Source organism: Psittacula echo (genome assembly GCF_963264785.1).
Source record: "Psittacula echo genome assembly, chromosome: 5".
Taxonomy (NCBI): Eukaryota; Metazoa; Chordata; class Aves; order Psittaciformes; family Psittacidae; genus Psittacula; species Psittacula echo.
In genome coordinates, this window is record NC_137739.1 from 67,230,299 (window position 1) to 67,250,521 (window position 20,223).

The following is a 20,223-nucleotide window of genomic DNA, read 5'->3' on the forward strand; positions in this document are numbered from 1 at the left end:
CTGTTGCCAGTGGGAAATACTGAGGTTGCACAACACAGTGTTTTCCCAGGTTGTGAAAAAAGTTGAAAGTTGAGAGGATTTACGTACATTCCATTTTGACCTTAATTTTTAATCAGCTGAAGTTAAAATATTTCTTTTGGAATATTAAAGCTGCACTGTATATGAATACAAGACGGAGAAGGAGGGTTAGTGCTGCAGAGATGCATTCCAGGCATGCTGAAACCCTTCACCAACATTTTCCCATGAAAATTCCAACACAATGTGTTTATGTTTCACTTCATCAGCATTTTTCCAACAAGCCAGCTCTGACAAAAACCATTTCCCTAGACTCTCTGTGGAAGGAAACTGGATGTCATAGCACCAGTGCTGCAGGCAAGATTCTCTGCAGTACACAGATCACGAACACACAACTGCAGATTGTGCCCAAACCTGGGGCAACATGATGTATGGGAATTGCTGTATTTTCCCAGAAAACTTCTTTCAAGTGAATACAATATGAGCCTGTGGGGAGTGACTGAGCAGAGATGGACAGATTTCCTGAGGCAAGGACCACTTCTTACTCCATGACCCACTCGCTCCACCCAATCTAAGCCATGGTAGACGATCCCCAAGATGAGAGTGCCCTCAGAGCACATCCCTGAGTATTGCCACACCAACAACCAGATGACCTGTTCTACTTTTACGTTGTTCACAAACCAGGGCTAATGTCTGTGTATGGGCAAACCAGGCAGCTGCCTCGGGGAGCAGGCAAGTAGGAGCACTCTACGAAGGGACAGCAAGTTGGGGATGGCCTGTCTGACTGTGGGCGCTGAGCCCATCAGCACCATGAGGTGATGCCACATCCGAACTGTGGCAGAGGGAGCCACAGTCCATCATCACCCACTCTGCATACCTCTGCTCACAACTACTTTCCAAAGGCAAGGGTTGAAGTATGGCATCAATGACAGGGAATGCACTGTACCAGGAGAATCATAGAATAGTTAGGGTTGGAAAGGACCTTAAGATCATCTAGTTCCAACCCCCCTGCCATGGGCAGGGACACCTCACACTAAACCATGTCACCCAAGGCCTCATCCAACCTGGCCTTGAACACCGCCAAGGATGGAGCATTCACAACCTCCCTGGGCAACCCATTCCAGTGCCTCACCACCCTAACAGTAAAGAACTTTTTCCTTACAGCCAATCTAAACTTCCCCTGTTGAAGTTTGAACCCGTTACCCCTTGTCCTGTCACTACAGTCCCTGATGAATAGCCCATCCCCAGCATCCCTGTAGGCCCCCTTCAGATACTGGAAGGCTGCTCTGAGGTCTCCACGCAGCCTTCTCTTCTCCAGGCTGAACAGCCCCAACTTTCCCAGCCTGTCTTCATACGGGAGGTGCTCCAGTCCCCTGATCATCCTCGTGGCCCTCCTCTGGACTTGTTCCAACAGTTCCATGTCCTTTTTACATTGAGGACACCAGAACTGTACACAATACTCCAAGTGAGGTCTCACGAGAGCAGAGTAGAGGGGCAGGATCACCTCCTTGGACCTGCTGGTCACGCTCCTTTTGATGCAGCCCAGGATACGGTTGGCTTTCTGGGCTGCGAGCACACACTGCTGGCTCAGGTTCATTTTCTGATCGACCAACACCCCCAAGTCCTTCTCCGCAGGGCTGCTCTGAATCTCTTCTCTGCCCAACCTGTAGCCGTGCCTGGGATTGCTCCGACCCAGATGTAGGACCTTGCACTTGGCATGGTTAAACTTCATCAGGTTGGCATCAGCCCACCTCACAAGCGTATCGAGGTCCCTCTGGATGGCATCCCTTCCCTCCGGCGTATCAACCGAACCACACAGCTTGGTGTCATCGGCAAACTTGCTGAGGGCGCACTCGATCCCACTGTCCATGTCACCGACAAAGATGTTGAACAAGACAGGAGCTGCCAAAAGGCCACCCAGCAGCCTGCTTTTCCGGGTCTATGTGCCTTAACAGCACATGCAGGATGCACATGTCTCTCCCCTCTGTCTCTAATGCTATTTTACTGCTCAGGTTCTGCCATTAAACATGGGGATGGTCTGCTGTTCAAGAACATCTTCTATCACAGTGCTCCCACGAATGGTTTTATGACTAGACAAGCAAAGTCTGCAAGGAAGCTACACCTTTACAGCAAGGGAGCTGAAAATGTCACGATCAAAACAGAGCAAAGGATTTTCATAAAGCATTAACATAACACAAAGGGATTGTTTGCTGTCCAAAACCACCATCTTGAGCGGCGAAACTGGGACACTGCTATATTTCACCTGCCTCTTCCATGGGCTCCTGAGCTGCTCATCCAAGGGGAGTTCTTCCGAGCAGAAAGAAGGTCAGTAGGAAACCACAAAGACACAGCACTGTGACAAGCACTGTTCTGCTTCCGAGCAATCTCCTTTGTCAGGTGTACCAAATGAGCCTCCTCTTCCTCAAAAGACACTTCTTGGAAGCCTGTCCCAGCCCCTTCTTCTTCCTGGTGTTTCAATGCCTCTATTTATCCTCAGTGCAAGGTTCTGCAGGGGGTTCATTCTCCTTCCCACCCTGACCCATGCTATGCTTACTGCAAAAGAGCAGTTTGTCTTCTGGGACCATCTCCAGCATTCAGGAGTTCCCCCCATTGACTGGAGCTCCTGGAAAAGCCAGCAGCCTCCCCACGTCACTGAGCCTGTGTTTCTATCTCTGAAAAACTGCAATTCCTTTGTCTGTGGGATGTTTCACTCAACCAGTGAATATCTCAGATAAATTTTTATATTGTTTCTCTGTTGACTTAACTCTTTATCTTGCTGCTTCCCATTTCTTTTGCCTTTATAGATAAAATCTCTTCATAATAATTGCATTGTGTGCCTGATCTGAACAATAGCTCTTTGGTCTGGATGCTAATCAGATGAAGTCAGACTATTAGCACTTCAAATTAAATGACTTTGCAAGAGTCCAATTACGTTAATATTCCAATTCCAGCAATGCAGTGATGTCCTTGCTTGCTTTGCAGGGACTCCGCATGAACACAGTCAGGGATATACAATGGAAACTTCGTGCTCAGTAGCATCTGTTCTATGAAATACACTTGGTCCTAGCAGGCGAACTGGATCTGCAGTATCTGGGGGTGTTTTCAACTCCCTTCTTGTTTCCAGAACATGCTGGTACTCTCTACAACTTTGAACCAAAGGCATAAATGACGGCAGAAAGAAATATTAATTACGATAATAAAACATGCAGAGTATGGCACAGAAACATGGTGGTTCCCTAGGATACAAACTCACGCAAAACCACTTTGTGAAGCTCTGCTGTAATCTGACAATGCTTTCCTCCACCCACATGCAGCATCTGTGATTTCGTCAGCAATCAAAGAACAGCCAGTCTGTATTATAAGCAAGGTAGGCTTTTTGGAGAGAGAGAAAACAAACAAACAGTACAAAAACACCTTCCCCTCCAGTCTGAAATTGCAGCTGGCATTGCCATAGTGGTCATATGCAAGAGATGACTTCGTTAGTTGTGCAAAATTAGCTGTTGGTCATTCTGTGGAAAGCATATATTTATTTTTACTTCCTAAAGAAATGAGACAATGCAGCCACAGGTTGTATGCATCTCTGTGTTCATCTGATCCCCTAACAAACTTTGACTGGCCTGTAAGTCAGTTTTAACCAATTTTAAAGCTAGTTTTAACCAAACTGACAGAGGGTGGCTGACACAAAATAGTACATCATGAAAATATATTGCTGAGGAGAGAACATAGACCTTCACTGCTCCTGCTGAGAAACAAAACTTGGCAAAAAACAGCCTTTATCAGACACCAGATACTACACCCAGCAGCTCAGTCCTAAGGTACACAGACATGGGTTTCTTGCCTCTGCTCCTCACCAAATCCCCTGTTGACTCTCCAGATAAACTCTGTGTGTGCAAGAGTAAATAAAGCAGCACAAATATTTAATACAAGCAACCTTTCCCACAGCAACAGCTGAAACAAAGCTGCTTCCCTGCGGCACCTCCTCGCCCCAGGCTGCACCCTCTCCTCTCCTCGAGACCTGTGCTACACCAAACAGACCAAAGAGCTGCAACTTTGGAGCTAATCTGGAGCTGCCACTGCTGCCTGACAGCCATGGTTAGAGCAAAGGGGAAATAAGGAATTTTCTTCTTTCTGCTACTGAGCATGTTCACTTAAGTAGCTCTTCCCCAGCCAGCTACTGATTTTCATCCCATTTTGCAGAAGTTAATCTGACACTTCTGTCCTGCTCAGGATTTGCCTGAAACTGGAGGAATTCAGTTTATGATGAGGAAACAGACGGATTGATAGACAGACAGCCTGCATGGTCCCACCGGTTTCAGAAACCACACTAAGTCCTAAGAATAAATTCCCTGAAGAACTGAATACCGCCCCTTTCCCTGCCCCGAATACTGGAATAAAATACATTTGGATGTGATGTACAATTTGCACTGCCTCTGTTTTCCTCTTGATTGTGAGGACCCTATTCCAAACTGACCTCAATTTTCACTTAATTAGTAACCTACTTTGCCTTTCCTTTGGAACAGTTTTAGCTAATTCCTGGGGATTTTGCCTAATTCTGGTCTTGGTTTGTTTTGTGGTTGGGTTTGGGTTTTTTTTCAGAATGACACAAGCATTGCTTTAAGGAAGATGTTTCCCTTTTGACAACAACTCCTTAAGACCATCAACTCCATCCCCTTGCATCAGGCACCATGGTTCGGTATATGCCCTCCGCTGCCTGCTACAGCGTGGGCTGGGCAGGATGTAAAGTTTCTGTAAAGGTTTGAGGGCTTTATTCTAATTTCTCCATGGGCAAGAAGTTACCAGGGAAAGCAGCTTGCATGGAAAACATCAGAGCTGCAAAGTGAGGCAGGCTGACAAAATCTGTTTGCCCAGGGATGCTGGAGTCCTGCATGGGCAGCAGCTGAAGAAGAGGTACTATCTGACCTTGTTCTCTGACCATATATACCTCCACATAAACAATATAGACACTATATACCCTATGCCAAACTGCAAAGTATACTGTGCCAAGAAGGGGGTTGAAGGACAGGCCACTTGGCCTCTCTGCCTCAAGAGATCAGGAAAACATGAAGGCAAAATATTCCAGGGGTAGTTTTTGACACCTTAAATCCTATTATTCAGGGTCCACCCTGGCCACTTCAGCGCCCAGAAAGCCCAAGTCCTGAACAGCAGCTGAGGGAAGTGTTTCTACCATAGAAAGCACTGCAGTGCTACTGGTAGTCAGTTTGGTCACATCCCTAGAAGAGCAGCCACCCAACAGCTTGGTTTCTAATCCTACAAACTATCTGAACAGTTATCCAAGGGAGATCCCAGGGGCAGGTCTGCCACAGAAAAACTACAAGTTAAATGCTGCTTGCTATCCTTGGGATGGAAAAAGCTTCCTTAAAAAATGAATTATGGATATTGTTTGCTAGTCCGGTAAAGAATGCATTACCTCAACCACCACCATGTCTCTTTTTGAGATGATCCATGATTTTATCCAGGGGGTTGTTGTTGGGTTTGTTTGATTTTTTTTTTTTTTGAAAGCTTGTATCATAAATATTCTATCTCCATTTGGACGGACAAGCCTAAAATGGTTTTATTTGATTCTTCTCATTTGGCTTAGATTGAAAGGATTCCTCTATACGCTTTCATATATATTCTTTTCAGCAGTAAAAAACTTTAGGTCCAACTTTGCAGGAAACTTCCTACTCACATCTGTACCCACAGCCCTACATGGAGCAACATATGCAGAGATTTGGGACTGAAAATCCACATTACATCATTTGTATGTTTTTCCTGCTGCCACAAGAGGCGAGTGATTTCCAGTCTCCCATGTTTCACCCCCACTGTACTGACACGGCTCCACAGGCACATCTGCTGGACACCATCTGGAGGCTAAAAATCATAACGACAGGTTGGCTTCTAAGACATCCTGAGACCTCTCAGATAGGAGCTGGGCACATTGATATATGAACACAAGACCAAACTCAACCATTTCTCCACTCTCCATCTCTGGCTGCAAACTAAGGCAGGAATGCCCCACACACATGTACTGCCATAAGAGTTGTTCTATGGGATGGGATATATCAACAACACAGTTCAGAGCCCTTATCCTCCTTGCTGAACACTGACACAGCGGACAGGTTATTTAGGAGAGGAGGTAGGAGAAAAGAGAACAGCTTTCATACAGACACCTAAATAAATCACATTTTCAGAAACAGCACCTAGCATCTCGTATTGTCACTTCTGAACAGTCTGAGTAAGAACTCCATTCCCACTCCATAGCGAGCGGGAAGCTGGTTTAGCCACTAGCCCTGGTAAAGCTCAGGAGAATCAAGAAGATACCATTTCATGCTGTAAAAAGGTCCCTTTTAAGAGATTTTTGCAATCTCTAATCACTGGAGCTAGCTAGCTACAATGAGGGGTTTGCTGCAGGAAAAGGGTCCTAGGAGAGAGGTAATCATCCTTTGAAACTGTTACAGAAAAACACCCTGGGGAGGAACTAGGCATGAGCACAAAGAGAAGCATTATTTTTTTATCAGCATGAGTTCAGGCTGAATAAAGCAGGCCTCCCAAACACACGGTGATAAAACAATTTACACTGCACCACTGCGTTTTCTTCCAAAACCAGAGAAGTGTTTAGAGGAGATGTAGCACTAGAAAATCCAGCACTGCTACACGATGTGGAAGTTCCCTGAGACTTTCCACATTTTGCTGACCCATTCTTACAGCAATTAAAGAAATACCAACAATGCAAGAGGTGAGCAAAAGCTGTGGAGGATGGGGGGAGGCATCAGGTACAAGCAAGGTAAAGAAAAGGGAAGAGCATTTGTAATGCATTCATCTGCTGCCAGTATCAGGATGTAACTCATCTTCCTGCTACTTCCCACTTCTCAGCAGCGTGGAGGGGGTGCTATATAAAGATTCAGAGACACTAACCCAGCTCCCGAGAGCTGCACAGCACCAACTGTCAGCACATTGGCAGTGTTCCTCTGCCACCTTCATTGCAGCCATTCTGCCAGCATTCATCGTGCACAGCAAGATTTTCCCTGCAAAGGAGAAAGATGTGGTCCTTGAAGAACTAAAATTAGGTAGTTTGTAAGGATGTTTCTAAATTATCAAGCAAATTAAAAATGGAAACACTATTTTTTTCACATCCTGCATGATGTACTCTAGGTTACCCTGCTCTTGCAGGGGGGTTGGACTAGATAGATGATCTTTTGAGGTCCCTTCCAACCCTTGAGATTCTGTGATTCTGTGATCCTGGACAAGTCATCTGTACTGTTATGACCGCAGATCTCCAGCACATGTTATCTACTGGCTGTCAAGAGCTGGGACTCTTGAAACTCAGTTAATAAAGAAGCATTAAGGACACATTCCAACAAAAGATTTAGGTAAATTACTATTTCCTTTAGTTTCAAAGAGAATATTAGCCTCTTAGCTGTACACATCTGTTTAGTGAGCAGGAAATAGTGGGGTGAAGTAGTACTTGTATGCTTCATGGCTACATGGCAACAAATGCCTTGGAGTCAATAGCTTCTGAAAATCAAACAAACTGCAAACCAATTTAATATGGCTGATCTTGACACAGCACAGAATCGTTGAATTTTAAAGAAGATGCCTTGGAGCTTGTTTGTTTGAACAAATGGGTGTTTCGGTATTTGGTATTAATGGTATTTTCTGTGCAAGGTTTTAATGGGAGGCTTCCAAGCCCAATTATGGCTACATTTTCACTGAGGTCTCCTTGGCTGTTAGCACACTCTTAACAGTTAAATATACCTCAGGTGGGCAAAATGGGTAACATGGAAGAAAAATATAAGCTTTTGTGCTCAATGCATGTTTCACATCCAGAAAAAGAAGACTGTGATGATTTTGTTGATGAGGATAAGAAGATGAACTGGGCACTCCCTAGCCCTGATTCCTACTAACCTTACCATTTAGGGCTACGCAAAAGGAAAGCCAAAGAGCTGTAAAATATCTTCTGGATCAAAATAGCTATGGATCCCACTTTGTATAAGTGGGATCTGAGTCCTTCATGTCTGCAACTGCCTTCCTCCACCCTTTGCATGTGTAAATACAACTGAAAAAAAGCATATTAACATTTTCTTTCCTCTAGCTACCCATGCTCAGGGGCTATCACATACAGATAAATGAGGAACTCCAAGAGGGACTGTAGTCTTAGCTAAAATATATAACACAACAGATCTGCCGTGCTACAGTTAGATCCAAGAAGAAGCAGCTGTACCTTGTGATATTAATTTATTCTAACATTATTTGAAGGGAAGAGATGGGGAGAGATATTGATATGTATGGCAGGTACTGACTGGTATTTAAAACCTTTGGCATTACCATATGCGTCTGTAAATAATTGCCAGAGCTATTCATTGCTGTCATTGATGACAGCATGTAAATGACTACCTAATCTGCATATACAATTAAATAATTAGATGCTATATGTAAAAGCAGTTATTTATAGGTGTGGAATCAGAAGAAAAAATTAAGCTGCATCTTCATAACATATCATCTCACAAATCAGATCCTCTTGAACAGAGGAACAGATCTTCATTACTGAGTGCCCCATCTTATGTTAAAAAAAAACCCTAAAAGCCATAATCAATGTTTCATATTATTGATTTACCCCTGTGACGCACTGCATCAGTAATGCCTGCATTCAGCCTGCTGGCAGGAAGCTATAGCTGCCATCCAGAAAATGCCTGTCAACTTTCAGAGCTCACTATGAACAAAACAGGCTGGCAAAAAAAACCCCGTCCTGCAGAAGGCCCATCCACTGCTTTCAATGAAGGCTTGCTCTATTCTTACCAACAGCTGACCTAGATTCTACGCCTGAATGAGAGCATTTCCCAGCATCGTGGCTGTTGGGAGAATCAGAAATTCATGTCATGGTGGGGGAAGAAAGAAGATATAATCTTAAGGAAAAGTGATGGCATCCATTAGTCATAAAAAGCTTTATTCAAATCTGCACAAAGCACTCCTCCACATGCTTCTGCTCTCATTCCAGAGTCTGGAAAGGGCTGCAGCCCTCATTTCAGCATACACAGCAGGCCAGGCAGCCATGACTCCATGGGGAGGCTGAGATGTGCCAAAGCCATGGGGGACATGACCGCACAGTGGGGTGGCCAGCCTGCTGCTCCAGAGCCACCCGTAGCTTTCCAGTAGCTTGGAGGCAGCTCCTGCCCCTGGGCTGCCAGCAGCAAGGCTGTGCTGGATCACGGACTGCCAGTTCACATCATGCCAAGAGGAAATGAGCTGGTGAGGTCTGCTGATCCCTACACTGCCAGGTTGTGATGGGATCCAACTGCAGACACAGAGCACATCCATCACCTCTGGGACACAAAAGAGGCCTTGACAAGGCAATGTCATGTCCTGCTAGTGAACCATACAGGACACTTCTCCATCTGCCAGCTCTCCATGAGATGGGAAGTGCATTGTGTGGCACTCAGTAATGTAATTATGGCGGTATGTGGCTCAGAGGGACTGAAAGGCTGGTCAGCCCTGTAGTAAGGACCTCCAAGTCCTTTTCTTCCTGCCTCTGCTACTGATTCATTTTGTCTACAGTCACATTCCTCATCTCCCCAAGATGCTAGCAGGCCTCTCCATATGCCAGGCCCAGTAATCTTTCATATTTACCAATAACATTCACCAGACCAGTGATCAGAGGACCCTGAGTGTGTCCATCACTGTGATGGATGCCAGCTTGATGCTAGCTCTTGATGGCTGCTGTCACTGCTGTCACTGATACTGAGCTGCTCACAGGGAGCAGCTCTAGGCCAGCACCTGAGCAACATCCTCTTGGGTGGGCTGAGAAGGAGCAGGCAAGCAGGGGCTAGTGCAAGACACCCTCTGTACCCCCAAAGGTACAGCTCCCACCCAGGGCTATTTTGCAGTGCTGGCCATGTGGGACAAGGGCAGGAGCCAGACAGTCAATATCAAAACATTTTGATCTGCATCACAGATGCAGGCAGACAGCTAACCTCACATACATCAGGTCCTCTGATCACAGAGATATTTCACCCTTTCTCCAGACAGGGACTGAGTCTACAGAAGGGGACTTCTGCTCATGCAGACCCTCACTGACTGCACCACACAGGCGCAACCCACATGTCCAGCACAGGCAGAAGGCAAATGACTGCTGAGACCATGCTGTCAGAGAGCACCCCTCTTCCTCTGTTTGAAACCTCCAGAGTGGCTGCCGAGAGGAGAATATAAGATATAACTAACCACCTCTCAATTCACATCTGGTTCAGCAAATGCAAATACCACATCATGCAGTTGGGTTTTCCTCACCGACTTATTTTTCGCATGTGGGCAACACGCAAACTAGGTCAGTATTATTCCTACCAAACACTCGCTCTGTGTGTTATTTTTAGAAAACCATGTGATTGTCTGACTTTTATTTATGAGAGCACAGAAAGATCCCCTGTATATTTTCCTGTCTGTCTTGTTCGGCGTGGGTTTTATTTTAATTTTTTTGGATGGGTTACTGAGATCTCAGGCCTCTTTCTAAAAGGCGAAGTCAGACTCAATCAAGAGACCTTGCAGGCTGCATGCCTTGGCAGTCAACAAAGCAAAGCACATGCAGCAGTGAGCAAACCAAACCAGACAGGAGCCCAGAGAGGCTATGAAATAGCAAAACAGTGATGCAGGTATCAAGGGACAAGGATATGGAGCAGAAAAGATGTGAGGGGGGGGAGTATGAGAGGTGGGGAATCGGGCAGAGTTTGAAGGATGATAGAAAACACTGCATGTATTTTTTCACAACTCCTGAAAGAGTAAAACCAAAATCTTGGCAAAAGTCAGCAGGAGAGGCAAGTTCAGCAACAGAAATCTTCCACAGAAATTCAAGTTTATTTTCCGAGACCTCTTCTTACTTTATTCCCACAAACAAAACAACTTGAGGCAACAAAATCCTGTACCAGCTTTTCATTCAGCAGGTTAGCGGTCACAATCCTGATAGATATCCATCAGACAACCAAGCCAGGATTGGAACTCCTCAAGGAGAAAAGGGCCCCTATAGGCGGAACCTAGCAGGGACCCTCTGTGTCCAGGTCTCTATCTGCCTGGTTTTCATCTGGCCTGTCTGGGGAACCCAGAGAGTTTGCCAAGTGTGTGAGTTAACAGGTGATTCAAGTTCTGGGGATGTGAATTCTTTTACTAAATTTGCATGGCAAGTGTGAAGAAGTCTACATCTCTGGTGATAATCCAAGACTGCTTTTATAACCAGACAAAAAAGGCACAGGCATAAGCAGTGCCCTTCCTTTCAAGCAGAAACAGACATCAAAAACAGGCTCGTCAAACAACATACCAGCACTGCCTAATTCTCTCCACCAACAATAGAAGAAATTCAGAATAAGTAGCTCAGATGTCAATGTGTGTATTTCAGAGCAGATGAACCACAGGTTAAATTTCCAGAAATTAACCACCACAAAAAGTGTCAAAACCTAGACTCCAGGCACACAGGTCTTCTGAATTTCCACTCACATGAAACAATTCACATGTATATGATCTGCACGGTCAGCGGGACGGCTCATGAATCAGTTCAATGGGCTGCACATCTGACAAGGGCCCTGGGGCAAGTCACCTCGGCAGGAGGGAAGTCCACATGGAAATCCTTCGTGCCCAACCCCCAGGATACCACCACTAGGCCAGGGCTTCTGCATGGCTGGGAGACACTGCTGGCTCTTGGCTTCAAAACTGTCAACATCAGATCTTGCTGCTGAGAGGGTGAAAGCATGGGCATATGCTGGTCCTGTGACGGGGGGAAAGGGAAGGAGTTGAGCTGGCTGGGAGGACCCAGTGCTCACCCAGGAACTAGGGCTTTTTTGGGGTCCCAGTTTCCTTTCTGTCAATCCACGAACACTGATGGTATTGCATACACTCAAATTCAGAAAATCTGCTTTCATCCATCACTTGTAATTGATCTCAAGCCCTGAAGCTTCCATCCCAGGCAGCCCTTCCTCCCTGAGCTAACTGCTGGTACCACCTCGATGAATCCCTCCAAAAAGAAACAAGAACTTCGAAAGAAACAACATAGGCAGAGACAGAGACAACAAGACCAGATCCAATTCAGCTTCCAAACTACAAATAACTTTTTCACCAGCAAAGACCACGCTGACACAGAGCATTAGGTACGCACTGTATATAATGCTACACGAACTATGGCCTCTATGAAGGGGAGGTAACTGTAGATCTTCCTGCAAACAGAAACAGCACAAATGAATGGGGAACGGGTAGGCTGTCTTCCAGGTGGCACAGCATGGGAACTCAGCTCTGTGTTTCAGGGGCAGTGAGTGAGAATTATGTGCAGGGATGCTCAGGGCTGTTTTAGGAACATGAAACATACCTTGCAAACTTGCTGGAATGGCCTGAGAGTTAGCCATGCATCACTGTGTCACCATCTAATGCTGCTGTGCCACATGATTCTAACATTGCTTCCAGGAAAACCACCATTTGGGATAAATATCACGAAGACAACTTCTTATAACCCCAACTTTCCATTTTTTCCCATCCCTCATAAGACTCTCACATGCTCACATGGGTCACTTCTGCTACCTACCACCTGCAAACATTACATGTGACATTGCACTGTATTTTCTGTAAATATACTTTTTTGGATCAATTCATATGAAAACAAAATGCACTTTATTAGTCACTGAGACGTGTTCTTTATCTTATTGTTAAAACCAGCAAACTAATGCCGCCTTAAAAAAGAGCCAAAGGCAGCAATTATTCACTGCACTCATTAGCAACAAAAACTCATTTCCAGCCATTTCAGTCACCCTCCTGAAATTACACAATTAGTTGTTGGTGCCAGATTCCCATTTATCTCAAGAGCCTTTTGTAACAACAACAAACAACAGCTTCTTCTTCATTTATCTGGCTTCCCATAAGAGGAAGAACTCATGTTACAAAGGAAGGGCCACATAATCATGCCCTACTAGCTCAAGGGACACGGGACTTTTACAAGGCCCTTGGAAATTTCAATATATACAACACCTGGGAGAGTTATGAAAGGCCCAAGGAAAACAGTCTGATCTCAGTAACAGAAGAAGTACTAATGAGTGCAGGACAATAGGCAGGCAAATAAAAAGCAGAAGGAGAAGTGTAATGAGAGCCAAGTTATCAGCTGTCCTGTAACAAGAGAGCAGGTGCAGGTCTGCCCTGCTGCCCACCAGCTCCATGCATTGTGTCACTGAAGCTCATGAAGCCACCCTAGAAGCTGAAGCTGTTGCAGAGGTGAGAAATGCAACTCCTCTGTTTCTGCTAACCAGAACACACTAGTCCTCTCCTCTAACTGAAGTGATGTTCCCCTCACTGTTATGTTTCCTCATGGGCAACATGCATGCGTCATTCCAGTGAAAAGCTGCTGAGAGAGATTCAGGGTCACATCAGCCAGGCACACACCAGACAGCCCTGAATTCTCTCTTTCTTTAAACACCCCTTGCTAGATTTTTACTTTTTACACATGAAATCAAGACTTTGTGTCTTTTTAGGGAGGGTAATGTTTATTTTACAATGGCCTGCTAGCACCATGAATTTTACATGACAGAAGCTCCATTCCACAACATCCTTAAAACTCTCCTCACTAGTCAGCAGGGCCCTGATCCGTCAACCAGGAGATGTGGCATCTCCCCGTGGGAGCCCTGGCATGGGGGCTGACTCATGTTGTTCACAAGCATATCAGTTCTCCCTACTGACCACCACTGAAAACACAGCCTGCCCTGAAGCGTTATCACTATAGAGACTGTTCTAGGAGACAGATCCACTGCATCAGCTCCCCCTCCCAACACTTCCCACAACCCACCTCCCATGCAGGCTGTTTGGAGATACACAGATGTGAGCAGAGGGTGGGCAGGTCTAGCGGAGCATACTGTCTGCTGCAAGGCCTCTGGAGGCTGCAGATAAGCAAACACAGGCAAGAGAAATGCTAAGGGCATAGATCTATAAGCAGAACAAGCCAGGCAGCAGATCAGACATACCTTCCCACGATTTTGAGTCTAGTGCAGAACTCTGTTGATGTCTGTGGAGCTATGCCTGGAATAAGTGTTCAGAAAGGCCAGCCTTTACAGTAAAGCAGCTATATACAACTCTCAATTAGCCACAGAAGATTAGCTAGGTTGGGGATTACCCAGACACTTCTTCCCCACAGCAACCGCAGCTACACGACCATGCCACTTGTACATGTAACACAGGGCACACCAGCTTGAACCCAAGCAGGTTAAAGCTGTCCTTGTTCAGCACAGAAACCAGCAGGCTTGTTACATATCTTTCACAGGTAGAAGACCCAATTATGTTCTTACCCCTGAACTAACCTATAGCTTAGACTAGCCAGGATTTGGTTTTATCTCGGTTACCCATTCCGCGTTGTCTGTGATGGCTGAAAGCTGACAATATCTAAGCAAACCAGCCAAAGCTGAAACAAGAACTCGCTGTGTAGCCTGCAAAAGCTGTCCCAAGTGTTAGGCAGCTGGTGTGCTGACACTGTTGCCTATGTGCTGAGTAATGATGTCTCACTGTTTCTTTGTGCTCCCTTACCCACCTCTTTCCATCTGTTGTTCCTTGTCTTCCACTTGGATTGTATGATGTTCATAGTAGGGCATTCTGTTAGCACCTAGCAGATAATCCGTGACAGGGCACCACAAAATCAGTCTGATTGACTTGTATGAAACATCAGTGAATTAAAGTTGATGTTGTACAGGAATGTGTATATGTCATATGAATGGGTTAAGCATGGTGTGTCTGGACGGGAAATGTGACTCAGAAGTGTTACTAACAGTACTTTTTCTCATGTCCATAAACATAAGTAGGAAATGGAAGAAATGGAATGGTTAGAAAAAGACAGAAAGGCAAAAAGACAGCAGGCTGGTGGGCAAGCCTCCTCAAATACAAATGCACTAAATTACAGGTACACAGATCAGATGCTGAGAAGAGCTGAGCATTTTCAACTCCTACACACATTCCCATTTCTTCTTTTATAGCTATTAACTTTGCATGCTTTTCCATTTTGTTTTTACTTCATCTTTCACATAGATAGACCGAGACTTGGATCTTATCTTCGTGACTTACTGGCATATCACGTGCATACACAGCTACACCCACAGGTCGAGGCATCACTTTTGCTGCCTTCTGTACATGATGATAGTGCAACTACACAGGTCACCAGGACAACAGTCACGGCCTGTCAAACTGATAAGAAGTTGGTCAGCTGGGCTCATGCTTTGAGAGAGAGCAAAATCGAGGCAATAAATGTAAAACACAGTGGTGAACTGCAAATGGCAGTTGGTTTTCTCCTTAGGGAGCTGCAATGAGAACAAACATGAACGCAACAAAGAAAGAAGAGGGTCTGAAGAGACTTGCTGTTTAACTTTTAAAGCTCCACAGTTAATGGGAAATTGAAAACATTCAAATAAGACACAAGGCTGGAGCTCAGATAAGCAGCTTATCTCAGCCCTTCCATGCAAAAGGTGCAGTTTTGAACCCACATAGTCCCAGATTTCCAAAAGTGACCAAAGCTACTGTCATGCCAATGGGCTCAGAGGTTGTCCCTGCTGGACACCAAAGCAGGTGCAACTGAAAGAAATAAACATTATATTCTAGACATTCTCGGCTGCTAGAATTGATTCTCCCTAGCAGCAGCCAGGACTACCTCATGCCAGCACCCAAGGTGTCTCCTGGCTGAACCCTCCCTGCTGCAGGAGGATGAAGATACCTCTTTCCACAAAACAGCCCCACCAAACAGCACTGAGCCGAATTTAGAACTGGTGTATGCCATTCAAGAAAACTATTTTGCCAAACAGGCATGTGGTAAATACGGAGGTCAAGTTATAAATCCAATCTTTTCAATGCTGCCAAAGTTCAGGGAAACACAGAACTGATATCTCTCATGTTCAGTCATATGACTTCAAGGCCCACAGTCCACAGACCATTTTGACAGTGCAGAAATAGATATGAAAGACAGTCTGAAAAGAAAACCAGTTGTAACTGGAAGTCAAGTCCATTTTATCATGTTATCTATAGCCTATGGCAGGGGGGATGTTAGAGACTGAATTTACCAAAGTGGCAAAGCCTTGTCAGGACAAGAAAGAATTGTGCATATGCAAGTGAAGTCCAAGCACTCTGATAAGGGCATTCCTTGTAAAACTGTATCCCTGTCTCTTTAAGGGATACTCACAGACACAGCAGGGCTTCTGCCAGAGCAAAGCTTGCATTAGCTATGTTCAAAATGAGGTCTGGAAAGGCAGGTCACACTGGTCAAGCTCTAATCTAAATGGGAACAAGGGAGGAATACAAATGCTGTCATGCTGTATGACATAGGATTAGGTAGACAGGCCAGCCAGTGCTGAAGGAGTAGGTGATAGTTAAAGGTCTCCTCCCTACCTCTGCTCCCCAATCCTTTCGAGACACAGAGGAAGAACTTCAGCCTCCTTTTTGCTGTTTCCCAGATGTGATTCAGCAGTGAATTCTCTTGTTAGAAAGGTGCTTCAACACCCAGCCACTCTTCCCTATCCCCTAGCCTGCACATTAAGGAATAGGGAACTGCATAGCCAGCTGCACAAATCTCTCTACTTGGCTAGGGCTGAGATAGACACAACAGTCCAACACATTCAAGGCCTTTCTGAGCACAACAAAGCAACTCCACAAAACAGAAAAATGTTGCCAAGGCCATATAGGTGGGTTTCTTTCATTTGTTCTGCATCTCAGTTGCAACAGGCAGGCATAATGCAGGGAGACAAAGATGCCTTTCTTGGTAAGCAGCACGGCACTGCACTCCTGGGTCACCTCAGGCGACAGTCTGTCTGCGCAGTCCCCTTTCCCCTGTTTTGAGTGTAGCTACATCCTTTCTGTATCAAGATTTGGATACTTAATGCATGCTCACCTTTGCCCTCAGCTACAAGCTGTTTCTGCTTAGCTAATGCTTTTCTTGGCAAGCTCAGCCAGGCAAGCCAGAGTTCAGTTTGCACCCTGATCAGCTGAAGCACAGATGACTGGCTCTGGGAAATGCTGCAGAGATATGGCCAAAATAAACTGAAGTCACTTAAATGGAGCTGCAAATTGCTCTGTACTGGGACTTGGCCAGCTTGATTCTAACCCATGACTGGGCATTCTGTCACAGCCAAAGGACAAATAAAATAAATAAATCAGGTGTTTCTTCTAAGCACATATTATGAAGAGGTTTTCAAAGCAGGATTTATGAACGCAATCCTGTCTGTCCTCAGTGCCTTAGCATGGACTGTGCACAATGACAGACCCTCTAAAAAGCTTTAAACACGGTTAGTGTAAGTCGGTAAGAGCATGAGTTAAGACATATGGGGCTCTTCACAGTTCTGGCACAGCTCTTACACACAAGTGATGTATGCAAAGCTTCCAAAAGTGGTCAGAGAAAATGGCTAAAGCTTAGCTGGTCCCGGGTAAAGGCTTAAGAATTTGACTTCATTTTATCTAATAATTTTATTTATTCATTGGGAAGCAGCCATTAGTCAGTGCTCCCTGAAAGCAACTGCCATGGGAAACCCATGACTAATAACTCCCCTTTGATTCACTCATTCTCATTAGCAGGTTTTTGGAAGAATATGTTTGTAAGAATATGTTGCGCAGCTTCTTGTGCAATAGCCCTGCACAGAGTCCACAGATGTAAGGAGACAAACCTCTCCAATACTGACCAGTCTTTCAAAGATCTCTCAGCAGAAATACATAGGTTGGAATCACTATGGCAGACGCAACACTGTTTGCAGACCTGGAGCACAGTAAGTAAACAGCCAAAATCAGCCAAATCTGCCACAACCCAAAGTAAGCTACAGAGCTGCCTCTTTAAGACCTTTGCTAGGGAAAGAGGAGACATTACTGAGCAGTTTACTCCATAGCAGGGGATAACAAGGTTTGTGCTGACTCTCAAGCAACCCAGCTAGCAGGATGTGACTTGGCAGCCCACCACTGCTTTGCCCGCTTCCCTGCAGCTCCAGGGATTGAGTAAGCTGTAAGCGATCTGCCTCCCTGAGCACCAGAATTAGCACACTGCTGGACAAGGCGCAGGGGCCAAGTCATTCACCTTCCTGCCCGCCCAAACACTTTGCAGGGTGCAGAACACAGTAGCTCAGGACTCTCTGCAGAGGACGCAATGGGATGCCCTTGTATCTGCAAGGGGAGACATTTCAGGCTTCACCTGTATGACTCAGCTGTTCACCACAAGTCTCTGTGAGAGCAGCAGTGGCACTGAGATTCCCAGTTTGTTACCTGTAAAATGAAAAGAAGATTTATCAAGAGTGTACTAGTAAACACCTTCCAGAGCACGCAGACTCACACAGAGGCTCACCCTCGCAGCAGATAAACTATCAAAAGCCCTTGTTGCAGCACTCCTTGTCGTAGCGCACCAGCAAAAAAAAAAAAAAAAAAAGGCAAAGAAAATGAGTGCCTTCTTTAGACACAGTAGCTGCTACTACCTAAAAGCACCGGATATCTACAAACTAAAGCCAACCATTTATAAGCATACATCTTTGAAGAAAAAAGTATTACATCTATATGCCATAATCAGGGATAAATGCACAAAGCTACTATCAGGAAAGACATCCCAGAAGTAAAGTCTCCAAGTTAAACTGGCACATTATCCACTGGTGTAAAATGGTGAATTTCCAAGGACTTGAATGAGCTCCCAAGCATTTGCTTACAACTTTCAAGATCCTACGTACATGCACACACTCTCCCTAACTTCATCTAGAACAGAGAATTCCTCCATCACCTAGACATCTATTAATCTGACCCCTGTGCAAACAAGGAGAAATAAGAGGACCTGTGTATTTATTACACACTTCTGAATAAGTCATGCCCAATATCTAGGACAAACAATACATTAAACCCTAAAGAACCCTTTGAAAGTTTTTTGCCTTCTGGAGACAACAATTGAAGTGTAACATGATACAAAGAGAACAGTAAATCATTCATGAGAATGATTCAAAACAAACTGTGGGTGAGCTAAAGCAAAGCAACATTGAAAACAGCCAGTCTCACTCTTCTCAAATATCTTGTCTTTCAGAGGGTGGTGTGGTTGTGAGCAGCTTTAAGAGGTCCTACTTTGTGTGCTTCAGTGTAGAGAAGACATACCACATACAAAATCCACGGAGAACTGCACAACCATGAGTTACAGCTTACTCAGATGCCCCATGACTACATCAGGTACTGAAGCAAAAATGCTACTGTGCTTAAAAGTATTTGTGCAAATAAGGCTTAACTTAACAAAAAGGCATGTTAAGGACATGAGTGAAGTCAGTATAAATTAGACTCCCAAGGGCTGAATAATGCTTTATACCAGTCATCTCACACGCACACAATGACTTTGGAATCCTAAAATCAAGTTCTGAAAGAGTCACACTGTCAAAATGTTTACAACTACCACCTAATGTAATCCAGTGGTTGGTACCATAGATGAGTGTGGTAGCCACAAATCATGTTATTAGCATTTATTTTAGATCCCTTCAACTCTGTGAAAATGCCTGTTTCAGGAAAGCTTGTTTCCCAAAACTATCTCAAGTAAAGGGCTCAAAACCAATCAATGGAGACAAGATTTGTTTCTTAGAGTCTTAACATCCTCGCTCTTCAAGGCAAAATTCAGCCTCCATTATGAATTCAAGCATTCATTGACCCAACTGTGTATCTTAAGGCCTCTCAAACACTCATTTTAAAAACAGTTCAAGGTGGTAATATCCTTGTAAGAAATTTCTGCCTTCAGATGTAGCCTGGTTGGTTGATCTCAAAAAGAAAAAAATCTACATTATAAGACCATGATAAACTATAGTCAACACCATGTTTGACTTGGACTCACATTCAAGGGTATTTTTAGCCTTGTTTCTTAAACAAGCAAGATTTATGCAATCATGTTGTATGTATCTATGTGCATGTATGCACCCGCCTGTCTCTTCAGCCCCAGCTACCTGCTCCTGAGCTCCCTGGATAATTCCAAATACACTGATAGTCAGGTACATGAGGCACGGGTAGATGGGTAGAGTGAGATATTATTAGTGCTTTGAGTCAGGTTTCATTACCCACAACAGAATCCCCAAAACCAGGCTTAACTGATTACACCACTCTTGGAAACCATGCGTGTTATCAGCTATTTTAATATTACTACTAGTCTATGTAACATCCTAAGCATACTTAACACTTCGCATGTGCAAACCATAGAACAAAGTTTCTGCCTCTATTTTCTTATTTTAAGTACCACTC

General features: G+C 44.7%; 1 protein-coding gene across 1 annotated transcript in view; it reads right to left on the reverse strand.

Moving 5' to 3' along the window:
- The window catches only part of LOC308221240 (exocyst complex component 3-like protein), a gene marked incomplete at its 5' end in the record, with an annotated part of 58,723 nt that overhangs the window by 31,453 nt on the left and 7,047 nt on the right, over positions 1-20,223 (reverse strand). The window contains one exon of the mRNA XM_080618226.1: positions 16,886-17,010. Within this exon, the coding sequence (XP_080474352.1) occupies positions 16,886-17,010 (125 nt within the window). The remainder of the gene's footprint in view (positions 1-16,885; positions 17,011-20,223) is intronic.